Source organism: Mus pahari, chromosome 15 (genome assembly GCF_900095145.1).
Source record: "Mus pahari chromosome 15, PAHARI_EIJ_v1.1, whole genome shotgun sequence".
In the NCBI taxonomy this organism is placed as follows: Eukaryota; Metazoa; Chordata; class Mammalia; order Rodentia; family Muridae; genus Mus; species Mus pahari.
This window is the reverse complement of record NC_034604.1, coordinates 16,996,531-17,012,664: the sequence shown is the minus strand read 5'-3', so window position 1 is coordinate 17,012,664 and position 16,134 is coordinate 16,996,531. Positions and strand designations below refer to the sequence as shown.

The 16,134-nt window shown below is 40.9% G+C and overlaps 1 protein-coding gene across 2 annotated transcripts in view; it reads left to right on the top strand.

Annotated features, from left to right (window-relative positions):
* The window catches only part of Garem1 (GRB2 associated regulator of MAPK1 subtype 1), a 168,683-nt gene that overhangs the window by 46,389 nt on the left and 106,160 nt on the right, over positions 1-16,134 (top strand). For both annotated transcript variants that reach the window (XM_021214851.2, XM_021214853.2), the window contains exon 2: positions 10,563-10,703. In XM_021214851.2, the coding sequence (XP_021070510.1) occupies positions 10,563-10,703 (141 nt within the window). The remainder of the gene's footprint in view (positions 1-10,562; positions 10,704-16,134) is intronic.

The following is a 16,134-nucleotide window of genomic DNA, read 5'->3' as shown; positions in this document are numbered from 1 at the left end:
CTTATCTTTAAAGTGTTAGCTACAGCTTGCCGTTTCAGAGTATAGAATCTGGGGTTTGACTTAAGTAGGTGTAGTACTGTGTTATACAGAAGGACTTAGGTATCATAACTGGTAAATGTGCTGTTAGAAAAGGACTCCTTTCTCACTGGTTTATTTAAAGAGAGGTAATAGTATATCCCTAATCTTTTTTTTCTCTTTTGTTTCATGCATTCCTTCCTTCTTGTTTAGACTTCACTAGGAAGTTCCCTGAACACGTTACTAGTTAATACTTTGACTAAATCTCTTTTCCTTTTTTTCTTAGAATAAAGAATAAAATATGAAAATATGGTGCTTTGACTTGCTTAAAATTCAAAATTATAATCTTTGGGCCTTTGAATAAAGTATTCATCTGAAAACAGAACCCTGGTGATTCAGGCTTCTTGGTGTTGGTGTTGGTGTAGGCAGGACAGATCAGTAGAAAACACTTGAACGAGTTCTCAGGTTTCCTTGAAAGGCTTAAGGGTGAGTAAGAGCTGACTGCTTAATTTCTCTTTAGACTGTATGTGAATATTGATGACTTTATGTCGAAGATTCTTTTGATTGGAATGCATTTTTATATATAACCACTGTTTTATCTAGAAATCTTGAGGAATCCAACAAAGCGGAAACAAATTACATTGGACCTACAGATCTGATTGACAGTGGTCTAGATGGAATCCCAAGGGCTCTTCTGTTTTGTGTGTATTCACTCAAAGTAAAGGTCTGTCTGTGGACATCTTAACCGCTGTCTGTCTTTACTTCCTAAACATGTGATACATTATATTTGATCAGCAAAGGAACAAGAAGTCACTCCTTCATTAGGCAGCATGGCATGACAGCATCTGTATGCTTAATCAGAATGTCTTCCAAGAATAGAAGTATCCTGGGACCAAGCAGGGAAAATCTTCCTGATTTGGTTAGCATATCATCATAGACTCTATTCCAAAGAATTAAATCCCTATTCTTTGAATTCTTTCACATTCGCAGGAAACAGGGATCTCCCAAGCTTTTATGCTGCAGGTTCATTGCCAAAGTGAGATGCCCAGAAAGAACTGAGCAGGGTCATGTGTGTTTATTAAATGGAATGTTGGTATGGAGTGGCCTTATCCCTACTTGTGATGTCATTATGTACCATTGTAAATTATTACAATCCTGTAGAAAAGATATCATCTCTGTATTTTTCATGATGTTTTTTGGCCCAGGTTTCTTCTGTTTGCCCCAGCCCTGGCCTCAGATTCGAGTCCTGAGTTCTCCTTGAAGCCTGAGATGGATGCTACCGGGGGAGTGATCAAATCCAAGATCATATCAAATTCCACCTCTCAGAAAGAATAAAGAAAAAAGAGGAGGATACCCCCTCCAAGAGAGTCATGGTGGCCACTTAGTGTTCTACGGGAGATTCTAGCTAGGGGTACTGAAGAAAAAAATCAGGGTCCAAATTGACATGGGAAAGTAAAACTACTTCTGTTTACAGATAGCCTGTGTTCATCAATAGGAAATCCTAAAGAATATGTAATTTTTACCAATTATACTAGAACCGAGAAGTTCACCAACTTTGCTGAATATTAAGAGCAGCATACAGAAAATTACTGTGCATCTGTATGTTAGTAGTGGGCACTGCAAAATAATGTTTCTTGCAGTGCTATCAGAAAGAATGATTACAATCACACATATTTAGCAAAAGCATTATAGGTCTTGTATTACTTATTAAAATTAGATCAAAGCAAATAGAAAGGCTTCACTTATTCATAAATTGTAAAGATTAATAGTTCTAAAATAGTAATCTCCAAATCAATCTATGGATTAAATAGTTACCAAAATCACTGCTTTTTTTTCTGCTGAAACTGACAGTCTTAAAATTAACCTGGATAAAAGGAACCAAGAAAAACCCAACCAATCTTGAAAAAGAGTAAAGTTGTCAGACCCAATTTTCTATTTTCAAAACTTACCATAAAATCACACTAATTAAGACAGTATAATATTATTGTAAAACTATAAGGTAGTTGAATGGCGTGGAAAGACTGGAAATGAACTGTTACATGTATGCACAGCTGGTTTTAACAATGAACACAACAGTTCAGTGAAGAAAGAGTCACCTTTGTGAAAGGTGATGGTTAGGTTTTTGAATATCCACGTGCACATGCATTGGACCCTACCTATAGCAAAATTTAACATGAGTTATAGACCTAAATGTAGAAGATAAAGCTAGGAAAACACAGGAATGGTTCTTCTTGACCTTATGTTAGACAATAGTATTTCATTAAAGTACAAATAACAAAAGAAAAATGTATTTGATTTCATCTGAACTAAAAATTTTTACACTTAAAAGAACAATATCAAGAAAATGAAAGTTTCTACACAATGAAACATATTTCAGTTCATGTATGGTAAGAAACTTGTATCTCAAATATATAAGAACTCAAGAACTGAGTCACCCAAGGGGATTCAGTATCTCCTGAGCCTTTTCAAATCCTGGGTTTCTCATTAGCATTCAGGGAAGATTTCAGAGCCTGCTCATCCAGATACCCCACTCCCAACATTCCTGATCTCATTGGCCAGAGGTAGAAACTGATTTGAGTTCTTAATAGATTACAGTGCACATATGGCTACGGGTCAGAACTGTCTCCCTATGGGCTGCGGGGTCCTCGCAGCCCACACAAGGGACAGTTGCCTCTGAAACCATCAGATAAGTCAAAGGGTACTATTGTTGACTGTGCTTGTTATCAATTTTTTTTTTTCCAGAGACCATTGTTCATAAAATGATAATGCTAGAAACAGGCCACAGTGCTGAAGGTCACGACTGTTGTCTGTGGGATAGAAATGCTCTCATGTCCTTGGAGGATCATGGAGCACAGGGAACATTTTTATTAGACGATCCTAAAACCATTCCTGTGTTAGTCCAGGATTAGGATGTTGCTTGTTTCGTTGTGTTTTTTCCACACAGGCTGTCTGTCCCAAAAGCTTTTTAAAAAAACAATCGACCTGAGTCCTTTGATGCATTCCCAGGCTTTTACCCAGCAGCTTCAGACATGGTCCCTGCGTATTAGTGATGCTGTTGTCTGTCTTAAGCTCATTCTCAGAGCTCAGCCGTGAGGCTAACATGGCCTCTTCTCTTGTTCTCTGGACTTCGATTTCTTCAGTTCCTACTGATTTCAGACTGTTACCTGGCTCTTGTGATTTCACGTCACCACATCCTTCCTGCCGGCTTTATACTTTTTTCCTCTAGGTGGTTATTTGCCAATTAGTTAAATCTTTGGGAATTCCCCTCCCTTTCTGCTGCTTCCTCTTTGGAGCCCCATCCTACCTTTTCAACGCATACAACATGTTGTTAATTTTGTGATTGCTCTTGGGCTTCTTTCTACACACACGTCTTTTCATCTTGTGGTTTATAAAGTCTTTTGGGACAGACATATCACAGGTATATTCTTCAATGTCTGTCTGTCTGATAGAGAAACTGCTAAGACACCATTCATTTAAAATGTTCTAGATCATATTTATTACATTCCTTTTATAGAATAAAACCCACAGAAGGAGTTACCTCTAAACTACCTTTTCAAAGGTCAGAGTTTTTATTTATACAGACTGCTAGAATAGCCTTTTTGGTTACTGTGAGCCTGCTGGTGTGGAAGGTTATGCTAATAGAAGCTTTGCTTCAGGAAAGCTAACTATTGTAACTAGAAGGGGATCCTGGACCCTGGAGCTGATGCTGGGGTAATGCCCCAGCAGAAGGGTGTGGTCGGCCATGCAACAGGCAGTTTGTTCTACCCTGTATCAATTTAGGAGCCCGGACTATTGTCACTGCCCTTCCTTTGGTTTGTTCCAGGTGCTCTCATGGGCCTGTGGTCACTTCCATGGGTATTACCAGGGCAGGAAGTAGGCAGTGTCCTTTGTGCTCACACACCATTGTCTAGAATGCAGGGATGTGGCAAGGCCAACTGCTAAGGCAGTGGGGGGCACCTTGCTCCTTTAAATGCATGGAAAGAAGAACAAGCATATTTGGTGTTCAGCCCCTGATATCCACAACAAATAAAAATTCCAACTTCAGTGACTGATTCTCACTGCAAAAGCATTAACAAATCAGATTATTTCGATTGGGACTTCAGTAATCTGTCAGCAAGCATGTGAGTGTCCATCATAGAGTTCTGTCAAAGGTGCTGAGACGAAATTACGTCATCCAGGAATGAAAGCCATCTTGGAAAAAGGAGTCTGCATGCAAGGTCAGGCATTCTGGGAGTTGGAAGGAGTAAAAGCAGTTGTGTAGTGTGATAGCTCTGAGTTCCTGACCAGACATTAGCTCCAGTGTGAAATACAGCACCAGGAACACCAGGAATAAATGTGAATTTGTTAATAAACTTCAATTTTATAGTTGCTATAGTGACTTAATTCTCACAATTTAGGGAATTATTAAAATCAAATGTGTTTGGCCTTTTTTTTGTTGTTGTTCTATAAAGTCAGCATATGTTCTATATGACAGGAACATCCCCCCAAAAAATCTAACATGGACATATGTCTGTATTAGTCTTTGACTTTATCTTACCATTAATAATCAGAAAACTTGTTAGTCATAAGCAAGCAGATTTAATATTAGGACACATTGTAATAAGTGGTCTGAGCCCACTTATTACAGAATTGTGGATTTTCTTGTCAAATTTCGTGATGTTTGCAGATACATCTTAGAACCTAAGTCTAAACACAGAACTCCTTTCCATCCTACATACACTGTGGATATCCAGCCTGAGAGAGCTGTGCAGATCTCATATGAGGTCATGTGTGCAATTTTCCACTTGTGACATCATGGAAGCATTCAAAAAAAACACTGGATTTTAGAACATGTCAAATTTCAGATTTTTATTAGATTTTTTATTAGAGAGGAATTAAAATATTCAATCTATAACTCATTTTCTGTTTAAAAATAAAAGGAAATTTGACATACTTGTGTTCTACTGTGGGGAGTGCTATGCAATGTTGAATGATTCAGAACCATACAATTAATTAATGAACACCAGAAGATGCCCGCGCTGTAATTCAGATGTATTTAGCTGTATTGGTGTGCAAAGTTAGAGTGGTCATGAGATGCATGATAAGTTCCAACATGGAGCAGGGTCTTCCAAATAAAGATAAACGTATTAGAATATTTAACAGCGCAGTGAAAGCGAAGGTCACTGTGTGTGGCCTGCTGTGTTACACTCTGTGGGATCTGGTGAGATGCACTGCCACAAAGGCTATTTATAGTCCTGAATGTCTTTTTCCTTACGCCCTGAAATCATGTTTCTTAAACCTGACAACTCATGAGCATGCCATTTTTGTGTTTGAAACAGTGGATGGCTACATAGCCCAGGCTGCCTTTAAACTCACCAAGGTTGACCTGCAACTTAGAATCCTTCTGCCTGAGACTTCCAGGTGGCTGGAAGAAAGTGACACCATGGCCTGGGCAAGACAAGTTTTTAAATGTATTTATTTTATCTGCACATTTATGTACATACATTTGAAAGTTTGATCTCATAGCTCTAAAATAAACATACAATTCCAGCATAGACTATAAACAAAGCTACAGAATTGTTGTGATTTAAATCAGTGAAGTTGGGCTTGATATTTAGTTAGGATTAGCCTTGACATGAAAGGACACTCATGAGGGTGGCATTTGAGCTGGCTTTTAATTTAAGAACAGTAGGGTGAGGAACTGGGCATATGGAGGTAAGAATAGAAAGTGATTTTAGGAATCAGTTATGTAAGATTGAGCAAATATTTGAACAAAAAAGAGCCCTTTGGGAGTCAAATGTAGGGCAGGGACATACGGTTACAGATGCTCTGAGCTGTGGGGCCATGGGATGGATAGAGACATCTGAAGATGTATGAAGAGAATAATAGGATACTATACTCTTAAATGCTCTCACCTGTAGGAACATTTAAATAAGTTAGAAAGGGGGAAAGGGTCAGCTCTGTTCATTCGGTTTCTTCACTCCTGTTTGGCCAGAACCTGGAACATAATTGGCTCTCCATCAGTGTCATGGAATGACTGTATAGTATGTGCTGTGTGCCTGTCAGGAGGACATCCCTGCAGAAAGGGGTAGAAAACAGCCTCACCTCCACCAAGTGCTCCACATAGAAATTAGCAACTGATAGCATGAGCTGGAGAGCTGTCTGCAACTAAGGGCCCTGGAGTTGTAAAGGAGAGAGAAACGAGGGGCAGGCTAAGTCTGGGTGTTCCTGCTTCTGTGGTAGCTGCTGAAGGGGGAAGGAACACTGAGAGGAGATGACAGGAAGTTGATGCTGGAGAACAGTTTGTACCATAAGCCAAAGGGCAGATGGGAGGGGAAGTTACTCACACATATACAGCCCACAACTACTGATTTTGGAGTTTGAAATTGAGCATTATTTTAAAGCAGACTTCCTTTGACATTACCAAGTGTTAATGTATACATATATACATGTATACATGTACATATGGATATCTTAAAAGGAATGTATGGATTACTGTTAGGGGAACGAGGTCAAAGCCAATGAAGTGTGTCCCAGAAGCAGGTTAGCTGCAGAGTAAGTTGCAGGATGATGTGTACACGTTTTGCTATGTAACACCCGCTTCCTTTAGGCTTCGTAGTATTACAACACTTAGCTAAATCTTAGAACATTTTACATAGTTGTTAAGCACCAGGGTAATTATATCACAAAAGATGTTTGCTTTATGAATTCATTTAATTCCATGTCTTTATTGGTGATCTACCCTGGGATATTCTAAGTTATTGTATTGTTTTATTTCCAGATAAGTTTTGTGAAAGTTATTTTGCCTAAAGCAGGCACACAGATCAGTTGTGAAAAAAATAAAATAAGATATAAGCTCAAAAATAGGCATTGCTTCCTTCCTACTTTATGGCTCCGAAAGTCATTGTGAGCCTCTTTCTAGTGTTTACTACACCAGTGAACTGCAGGACTGAACATTATGTTTTCAGTTTGATTAACTCGACTGCAGTTGTTTTTTGGGTGCCACTTAAGAGCCCACTGTGGAATAAAATTAAAACGTTCTTTATGACACAGCAATTCACTTGCAGAAAATGGCATTTTTCTTTTATCCCTGAGTGGCACTATGCTCTCCCCCTGAGTTTCCCATCTGGGCCTCAGGGCTCCGTTTTTCTCCAGATTCATCTTCCTGGAGTGGGAGTGTTCATTCCCAGGCTCCCGGAAGGCTCTCATCTCCTCCTCCCCTCCGAGCAAGCTCATCCTCCACAGGAGAAGCCTAACAGCTCTGTTCTCTCTCTCTCTCTCTCTCTCTCTCTCTCTCTCTCTCTCTCTCTCTCTCTCTTTCTTTCTCTCTCTCTCTCTCTCTCTCCCTCTCCCTCTCTCTCATTCATTTAATTTTTTTAATTAGATATTTTCTTCATTTACACTTTAAATGCTGTCCCCTTATCCAGTTCCCCCCTCTGAAAACCCCCCACCCACTCACCCACTACCTGCTTGCCCTGCTCACCAACCCACCCACTCCAGCTTCCTGGCCTTGGCATAGAACCTTCACAGGACCAAGGGCCTCTCCTCCCATTGATGACCAACTAGGATATCCTCTGCTACATATGCAGCTAGAGCCACAAGTCCCTCTGTGTTTTCTTTGGTTGGTGGTTTAGTACCAGGGAGCTCTAGGGGTACTGGTTAGTTCATATTGTTGTTCCTCCTGCAGGGCTGCAAACCCCGTCAGCTCCTTGGATACTTTCTCTAGCTCCGACATTGGGGACCCTGTGCTCCATCCAATGGATGGCTGTGAGCATCCTCTTCTGTATTTGTCAGGCACTGGCAGAGTCTCTCAGGAGACAGCTATATCAGGCTCTTGTTAAGGGTTTCTTCATCTCTGCTGAAGTTCCAGGCCCAGCCTAGATTGCTTATCTCTTTCACACAGCATGGGTCTTGTGCTCCCTCCCATGAAATTACACATGAGCACACTGTGGGCTCCTGAAATGACAGAACCACGTCTCCTCTATATTTCTACCAACTCCTCCATTGCCTGCTCACAGAAATTTAAACAAACAAACAAACAAAGTGAGTACAGGCATCATGGTACATGTATACCAATATACATACATGTACCACATGATTAAATAGATAAATAAAAAGATAGATAAATAAATAAATAGAAAAATAAAGGTTTGTTGGTCAGATGGATGAGGACTATTTTGAAATTTAAAAAGCATGCAGCCTGCTCCCTCAGACATTCATAGCCCCTTCTAATACTTCATGTTCCCTTTAACAAGCTGCATGTCTCATGTAATTCACGGATGGCGCAATCATTCACCATTCTTGGTGGCATCAGCTGTTTGTTCTTTGCTGATGCATGACCCACGTGCTCAGGTGCATGCTGGCTGTCCTGGTTGAGTAAATGAATGAAACTGGAAGCCCAGCGTCAGCTTCTCCCTGTTTCCTGAGTTACTGCTAGTGGTTTTCCAGGTAAAGGCCAGTATCATGGCAGAAGATGAGGAAGAAATGCAGAATAAGTCTCTCTCTTACTAGCTGTACAGCTCTGAGCTGCACTGAAGGTTATTCCCTACTCTATTAAAGAATAGCATGACCTAAAGTCCCAGTGTTGGACTAACATTTAGGGGGAAAGTGTACTATAAACTTAATGGCTGAAGTTCTTTGCTCACTCGTAATACATTGGACTTGGCCACGATACCATTCTCAGTCACTGTGTGTTCTCTGGAAATCAGGGGTTATGTATGTTATCCTGCTTGCCAATGAGAAGCAGAGGTCCACAGTGGAGGTGGCACAGCACTGCTGGACAGCTGCCCTGCTGAACATGCCTGCTGCATGCTCACCCTTCTAGGGGCTGCTTAATATCTCTCCTGGAGTAGAGCTTCTAGACCTTTCCTTCCTGTCTTAATATGCCTGAGGAATGAGAAGGGCTGATGAGTGACTGCAGCAGGAGATGTTGTCATTAAATAGCCTAGCCCTTCCAAAGCATGAGGTTCAGGGGAATCTGAGAACCCCAGGTACCCCTACACACACACACACACACACACACACACACCTCGACATGAATCACGCCTTCCCTTCCTGCTAATGAACACTACTTCCAGGTCATTCCTGTCCTATAAATACAATATTTAAGTCTTGTTTTCTACTCCCCAAAATAAAATATTCTTTCATTGAAACTGTTTCAGAGATCATCATAATGGTTTAGGAGTCAATTCCCTGCTTATGATTGGAACAACTAAGCAGTCATTACTGCCTTCATTAATGATTGGAAAAGTACTGAATCTTTTCATTTTAAAGAAGACTGCAAATATCATTTCAAAACATACAATTACATCACGAATAACTCTTAATTATTATACGAAAGTTAACATAAAACATGAGGAAGCCTCTCTTCCCTAGGAAGGAATTAACCTCTCCAGATATGTTCACTGGGCTGGATTTAAAATGACTAACCCAGAATTAATGGACTGGATTTTGTCAGCAGCTGAAAACATCTTTTACATTTCAAGAAGTGGATTTCCCGTTTGCAATAGTTTGTCATCATTTCAGAAGGCTAAAAAGGTACTTTGGAGAGTATTAAAACAAGAAATAATTTCATCTGGATGTTATAAAGCTTCATTACGCTTAATTGATTGGGAGGGTTGGTGGCAAGCCAGAGAGAACTGGCAGATGGATGCATGGAACTTAAAAGGAAATACATGCATTTAGTGTCAAGCACTCCTTCAACTCACTGAGGTTTACTTTTGATAGTTTTATTGTAGTGACTAAGACTCAGCTTTGGCACCCTTCTGGTCTACAGCTGGAGCCCACTTTTCTGCTCATTAACCCTGTGAGTTTAGACATATCACTTCCCATTCTGGATCTTGGTTTTCCTCACCTGGGAAGAGCCATGCCTGCTTAGTGATGTGGTCATACTACATGAAGTGACAGGAATATCATCTGAGCTGTGCCCACTCTAGGCACTGAGTGGTGTTTGTCATCAAGCCACAACCATGTAGGTGTGCTGGTGCATGTGAATGCCATATTGTCAAGTGAATGGAAAATGTCTGTAGGGAACCCTATGTATAGTTTTCAACTTGGTAAGGAAACTCCTTTTTTTCTTTATTTCTTTTCTCCATTATTTTCCAACTCAAGAACTTTATACTGTGTTATAAACTGTCCATTTGTTCATAAGTAACTGGAGGGAGGCAAGAGGATAATACTACCTTTTTTCCTTGGGTTTGTTGTTGTTGTTGTTGTTTTGAGAAATGGGGACAACTCAACCCTAAATCCTTGTGGCCTAGACTACCATGGCCTCCAGCTCCAGTAGAGCCAGGTATACCCAAAGCACCACCATACTTTTTGAGACAAGATCTTTCCCTGAACCTAGAGCCTACTGACTGGCTAGACTGTCTAATCAGTAAGCACCAGGATCCTCCTGCCTCCGTCTCCCCAGTGCTGAGGCTTGAACTCAGGTCCTAGTGCTCGTCTGACTTTCCAGACTGCGCCAGCTCTCCAAAGCCATGCAAGTTTAAACTAACGAAATTTCATTGTAGGGTGGAGAGTAAACAGATCAGAATTCCAACTTTCTCATATGGAATTATATTTTCTAGGAGAATGTGTGGAAGGGCTTCGGGAGAATGACTACCTGCTGATCCATTCATGCCGGCAGTGGACGACCATCACTGCCCATAGCCTGGAAGAAGGTCACTATGTCATTGGGCCAAAGATTGAGATCCCTGTACATTATGCAGGTAAGACTCAGCAAGACAAGGGGGTGGGGTGGGGAGCTTGAGCCAATTTTATCTTATCCTTGAAGCAGGAATTAGGAATTGCCTGTCAGCTAGAGAGTATGCCAACTTAAAATAATCAAACACTTCTGTGTTGTTATTTTTCAATCCATGATGTCTCCATTTTGTCATAGATATTTGTAGTTAATGAAGCTGGGTGTTTATAAGGTGAGAATTTTACACAGAGAATTCCTTTGTGGTCTTGGAATTGGAGTACTCTGTATGGCCAGTCCCTGAGCTCCACAGTCTTGTGCCTGAGTAACCCAAGTACAACCTGAGTGTCGCTCTTGTAAATGGCTAGGATGTAGCAACTGCACAAGGTGCCATTTCACAAGTGCACAGTGCTCCCTAGTTTTAAAAGTGTCAGTTTAAAAATTAAGATACCTGGGCCTGCTACTCCTCCTAATTAGTCTTTTAGAATATAACAGGGGCATGACCTCATTGCTCTGGTTAAATGTGGATGGTGCCCACCCTGTCACCTTACTTTGAACTCTGTTCAGTTCTGGGATGCCATTGAACTCAGTTTTTGGTTTGGTTTGGTTTGGTTTGGTTTTTTTTTTTTTTTTTTTTTTTTTTGAGTGAATTCTGTGGTCGGAACTGAACTTGTGCTATATTTGCCTCAGTAAACTTTCAGTAGTGGTAGTTTATAAACTAGTTTTTCAAAACCATGCACATCACCATCTGCTATCTTCTGGTTTTACAGTTTGTTATATACGGTTATTAACTTCTTATCTGTTATTCAACTTTTCTTAAAGTTACAGTAGGATATTTTATCCAGCTAACTGTAAACTGTGCAGGCTTGGGCTACTGTTTTGGCTTTGGCAGACACGCCTCCAATGCTTAGCAAATTATTTATTTGAAAACAGAATCTTGCCAGTATCTAGTGAATAAGACATGCTTTGGTGGCCTTTTGATTCTTAGAATTCTTCAGCTGCTCACTAAACTTAAAAACAGAAGAAAAAAAAAACTTTCAAAAATATTATAGGAAAGAAAACTTTTATGCCCCAAAACTTTGTTTTTTTATAATTCTGCTAGCTAGTAGTTATTTGAATAGGTTTTATGGGGAAATGTGTGTAGAAGAGCCTGTGGAAGGTGTTGTGTTTATCAGACTAGGAAGCGGGCAACTGGGGCCGTGTTCATAGGACTGGGGAATTTACAAGCCCTCTGGGTTGTCCAGAGTCTCTTCGAAGAGGTTCCACCCACAACAAGGTCCACTTTACTTTCAGCAGGCTCAAACTCTGGTTTCTCTATGAAAAAATAAAAAAGAAATCACCATCATGAATGTTTTTAACTGGGCTGTGTTCTGTCAGTTGACTTGTGCTTTAGAAATTTCTACAAAACATGGTGACTGTTCCTGTCAACCCAATCTTCCCAGAGGGCTGCTTTCAATGGGTCATTCCCTCAAATGTCAATGGAGGCCCCTCCTGCCTTGACTTGGACCTGCAGAGCTCTGACCTGTTTCTCCAATCTTTATCTTCTCTAAAGAGGTGACATCTACTGTAGCTGGCTCAGTCATCTCCCTGTTTCTTGTCTATACTGGATACTTTTCCGTTTGCCCCACTCACTCTACCATGCCACTCCTCTGGGGGCGGGGAGGGCCCTCTTCTATCATAGATTGGCTCTGGATCTGCTGACTGCATGTCACATTCAGCTGACACTCTTCATTCCATTGCTGCTTTCCGTACTCACACATACCTTCCTTCACTCACCAATTATAGTATACACTCCTTAACAAAGGAGATGTTAAAAATCTCATGCTCGGTGGTGGTGGCATTTACCTTTACACCCAACAGTTGAGAGGCAGAGGCAGGTAGATCTCTGAGTTCAAGGCCATCTGGTCTACTGAGGAAGATCCTGGATAGCCAAAGCTACACAGAGAAATCTTATCTTGGAGACAAAAAGAATCTCTTGTGCATCCTTTCTGTCAGTTTACAATTGATAAACTTCTTTGTGGAAATGGGTATTCAGTCCAGGGATCGAAGTCTTGGCTACACAGTGGAATCAAATAGGTTGTTCTGGAGAAACTGGTTGCTGAGTCCTATCTGCACAAATTCTCCTTTAGTTGGTCTCAATAATAGCTTAGGTCTAGATGGTTGTGTAAGATTGGCATCAGGATTTCCATGGCTAAAAATACAATTAAAGTCAAATGGTAAGATCTCCCCGCAAGGGTTTGCAGCCCCATGGAGGGGACAACAATGTCAACAGGCCAGACTCCCCTCCCCAACCCCCAAACTCCTGGGGACTGGACCACCAACCAAAGGGTACACATGGAGGGACCCATGGTGCTAGCCACATATATTGTAGAGGATGGCCTTGTTGGACATCAGTGGGAGGAGTGACCCTTGGGCCTGAGGGTATTTGATGACCCAGTGTAGGAGAATGCCAGGGTGGGAGGATGGGAGTGGGTGGATAGGGGAGCACCCTCATAGAGGCAGGGGGAGGGGAAGTGGGGTAGGAGGTTTCCAAAGGGGAGACCTAGAAAGGGAAAAACATTTTAAATGTAAATAAAGAAAATATCAAATCCAAAAAAAAAAAGATCTTCCCCAAACAGCAATAGACATTAGTATTTTGAGCTTATACTTTTATATTAATGGCTATCCGCCTTTCACTAGGAAGAGAGGCTTGGTGTGTTCAGACACTTATTCTCCATAAGAGAAATGATGTTGCTGGTAACAGGAATGGTGCATGTAAAGCCACTTGTTGCAAAGATGTAGATTGTCTTTAGTGAAACAGAACTGCCAAAACTAAATTAAGAAGTGGGGACACTAAGGTCATACCACTTTACATTAATGTCTAGAAAACAAATTAAAGAAAGAGAAACGTGATATGAGGCCAAGTGCCTTATGAGGTCGTTTACCATCAGACAAGCTGGAGGGGGTGGCCAGTGAGGACTGGTGCTCCGTCTTCTGAGCTGTTCTCCTTGCGTCGCTTCAGCAAGAAGCTTGAGGAGAGGATTTGAGGGCCACACAGCTATGAGTGATCTGTTGTTTGGGGCTCCAAACCTTTTGACACCACTGATGCTTTTGCACTTCAGTTTACAGGCAAACAGCTGCCTCCTTTGCCTCAAGTGTGTTCAACCCTGACCTTAATCCCCCAGTACTGCAAAGGAAAAGTTTACAAAGATACATTTTAGTGGTTTTTCTATGTTCTTTTTTCCTCCAGTCTTCTAGACAAACAGGTAGACAAGAAGACAGTTTGTTTTGGTTACATTATAAAACTGAGATTTATTATTTTAAATATGATCATGTCACTGGTTTTGATGGCATATTCATAAACTGTTTTCTTAGTTTTCAGGCAAAGTTTCACTGTTTCCCAGGCCCATCTCAAACTTCTGAGCCCAAACCATCCTCCTGCCTCAGCCTGCACTATTATATGCATGCACCACCATACTTAGTTTTCAGCCGCATATAGTTTGTTTCCAAAAAGCAATTTATTCAAAGTTCAGCCCTTGGAAGAAAGAGCATTAAAGTGCAGTGTGGGAACAAAAGCCGTCACTTCCGTTGTTCTTGCTTATTTGAGCTCTGGCTGTAATTAGCAGAGAATACACTCACCCAGGCATGTACTACTATTGTATTATTAGCTTCAGGAGTTTGTCTAAGCTGGGATTCATCTCTCATTCCTGGAGGACACCTAATAAGTAGTTCACAGATGACTTCAGCACATAGAAGTGGCAAAGCCCACCAGCCTCATGGTCATCCCTGTTTGATTTCAGCCACTTAGTCATCTATTGCTTGGGCAAATCCCAGTTTCTTAGTGTGTCAATGGGATAGAGAGGAAGCCAGGAGGCTATGCAAGACAAACACCTTTCAGACTGCTTAGAGTTTTCACAAAGACTAACGCTGGGTTTCACCACAGCGATTCCAATGAAATGTTTCTGAGTACTAGCTCCCATCTTGGACTAATCAAAAGGTGAATTGTTTTTCTGGTCATTGAAGTAGATGGGCATTGACAGCCCTTAAAGTTGTTCTGGCTGCTATGTTATCTGTGTGTGAGCATGTCATAGTCTGTTTAGTTTTGCCTTTGTAAAATAATTCTGTTTGTTTTAAGAACTTCGTACATTAGCCCTGCATCTACATCACTCCTGCCCCTTCCTCTTCCCCAGCTCCTCCCACCTTTAGTTATCAATTCATGTATATACACACATTCAGTGTATATACATACATATATTTATGCATACATACATGTACACATATATAAAATATATATTATATGTATATACATGGGTATGTGTATATATATAACATATGTATATATGTGTATATATATAACATATTTATATATGTATATAACATATGTATATATGTATATATCTATAGAATGTCTGTGTACACATGTATGTACATGTGAATGTTCAGCCTCCTGAGACCATTTAGTTTCGCTCCTATGTACATGTGTATGGAACTGACCTCTTCAGATTCTGCAGTCTCTGTGGGAGCTTGTTCCTGGAAGAGATTCTCCCTCTCTCATCAGCTTTTGGCCACCTATAGCTCGTCACCTGGGGCTGAGACCATGTGAAATTTGCCCCGTCCATATTTAACTGGTATTGTTGTTATTGTTCAGACAATAATATTTTGAGTTCATGGATACAGCTTCTTCTAAACATTATCTGGAGACCTTATCCTTATACCATTCACTCAGTTTGGCCCAGTTTGGTCTCTTGTCTTTGTTTGTTTGTTTGTTTTTATCATTTTTCCCATTTGTTTTTAATCTTTCTTCCTCTGCCCAAATGTGCATTCAGACACACACACACACACACACACACACACACACACACACACACATCTAACTTGATTTTGATTATTTGGGAGTAGACAACACATATGCCCTAATGCTTCCCCCATGCATTCCTAAAGGACTAGGTCAGCCTCTGTCTAAGGCAGCTGGCACAGAGTTGTAAAATCCAGGGCACTTGGTACTTTACATCACCTGTCCCATGATTGTCTTTTATTACGTTTGTCCTGTTCAGGACAGCATTAGACCTCTTCGCGAATTTCTTCAAGTCTCGCCAGCTTGCTTTCGTCTGGCACTGTTCCTGGGCTGTCTTTGTGTTGTGTGGTATGGACGTGTTTAAGGATTATCACTTCCTAATCAGATTCCACTTGTGCCCTTTGTACCAGGTCACTGTGTGTGCCACCATGGCTTCTGCAAGGAGCCAATGACCTCGTGCCCATTATTAATCAGACTGGTTCTGATCACTGAGTTAAGTTGATGTCTTTGCTATATCTATATTTATAGATAGATGGATAGATAGATACGACCATTGCTAGGAAATTTGAAGAGGACACTTCCAGATACCCTGACTATACTGTTCCTCCTCTGAATCTTCCTGCCTCTCCACTTCACTCTGTACATCATGGACCTTGTCCTTCCCATGCAGTGTTAACTGTGGTATGTT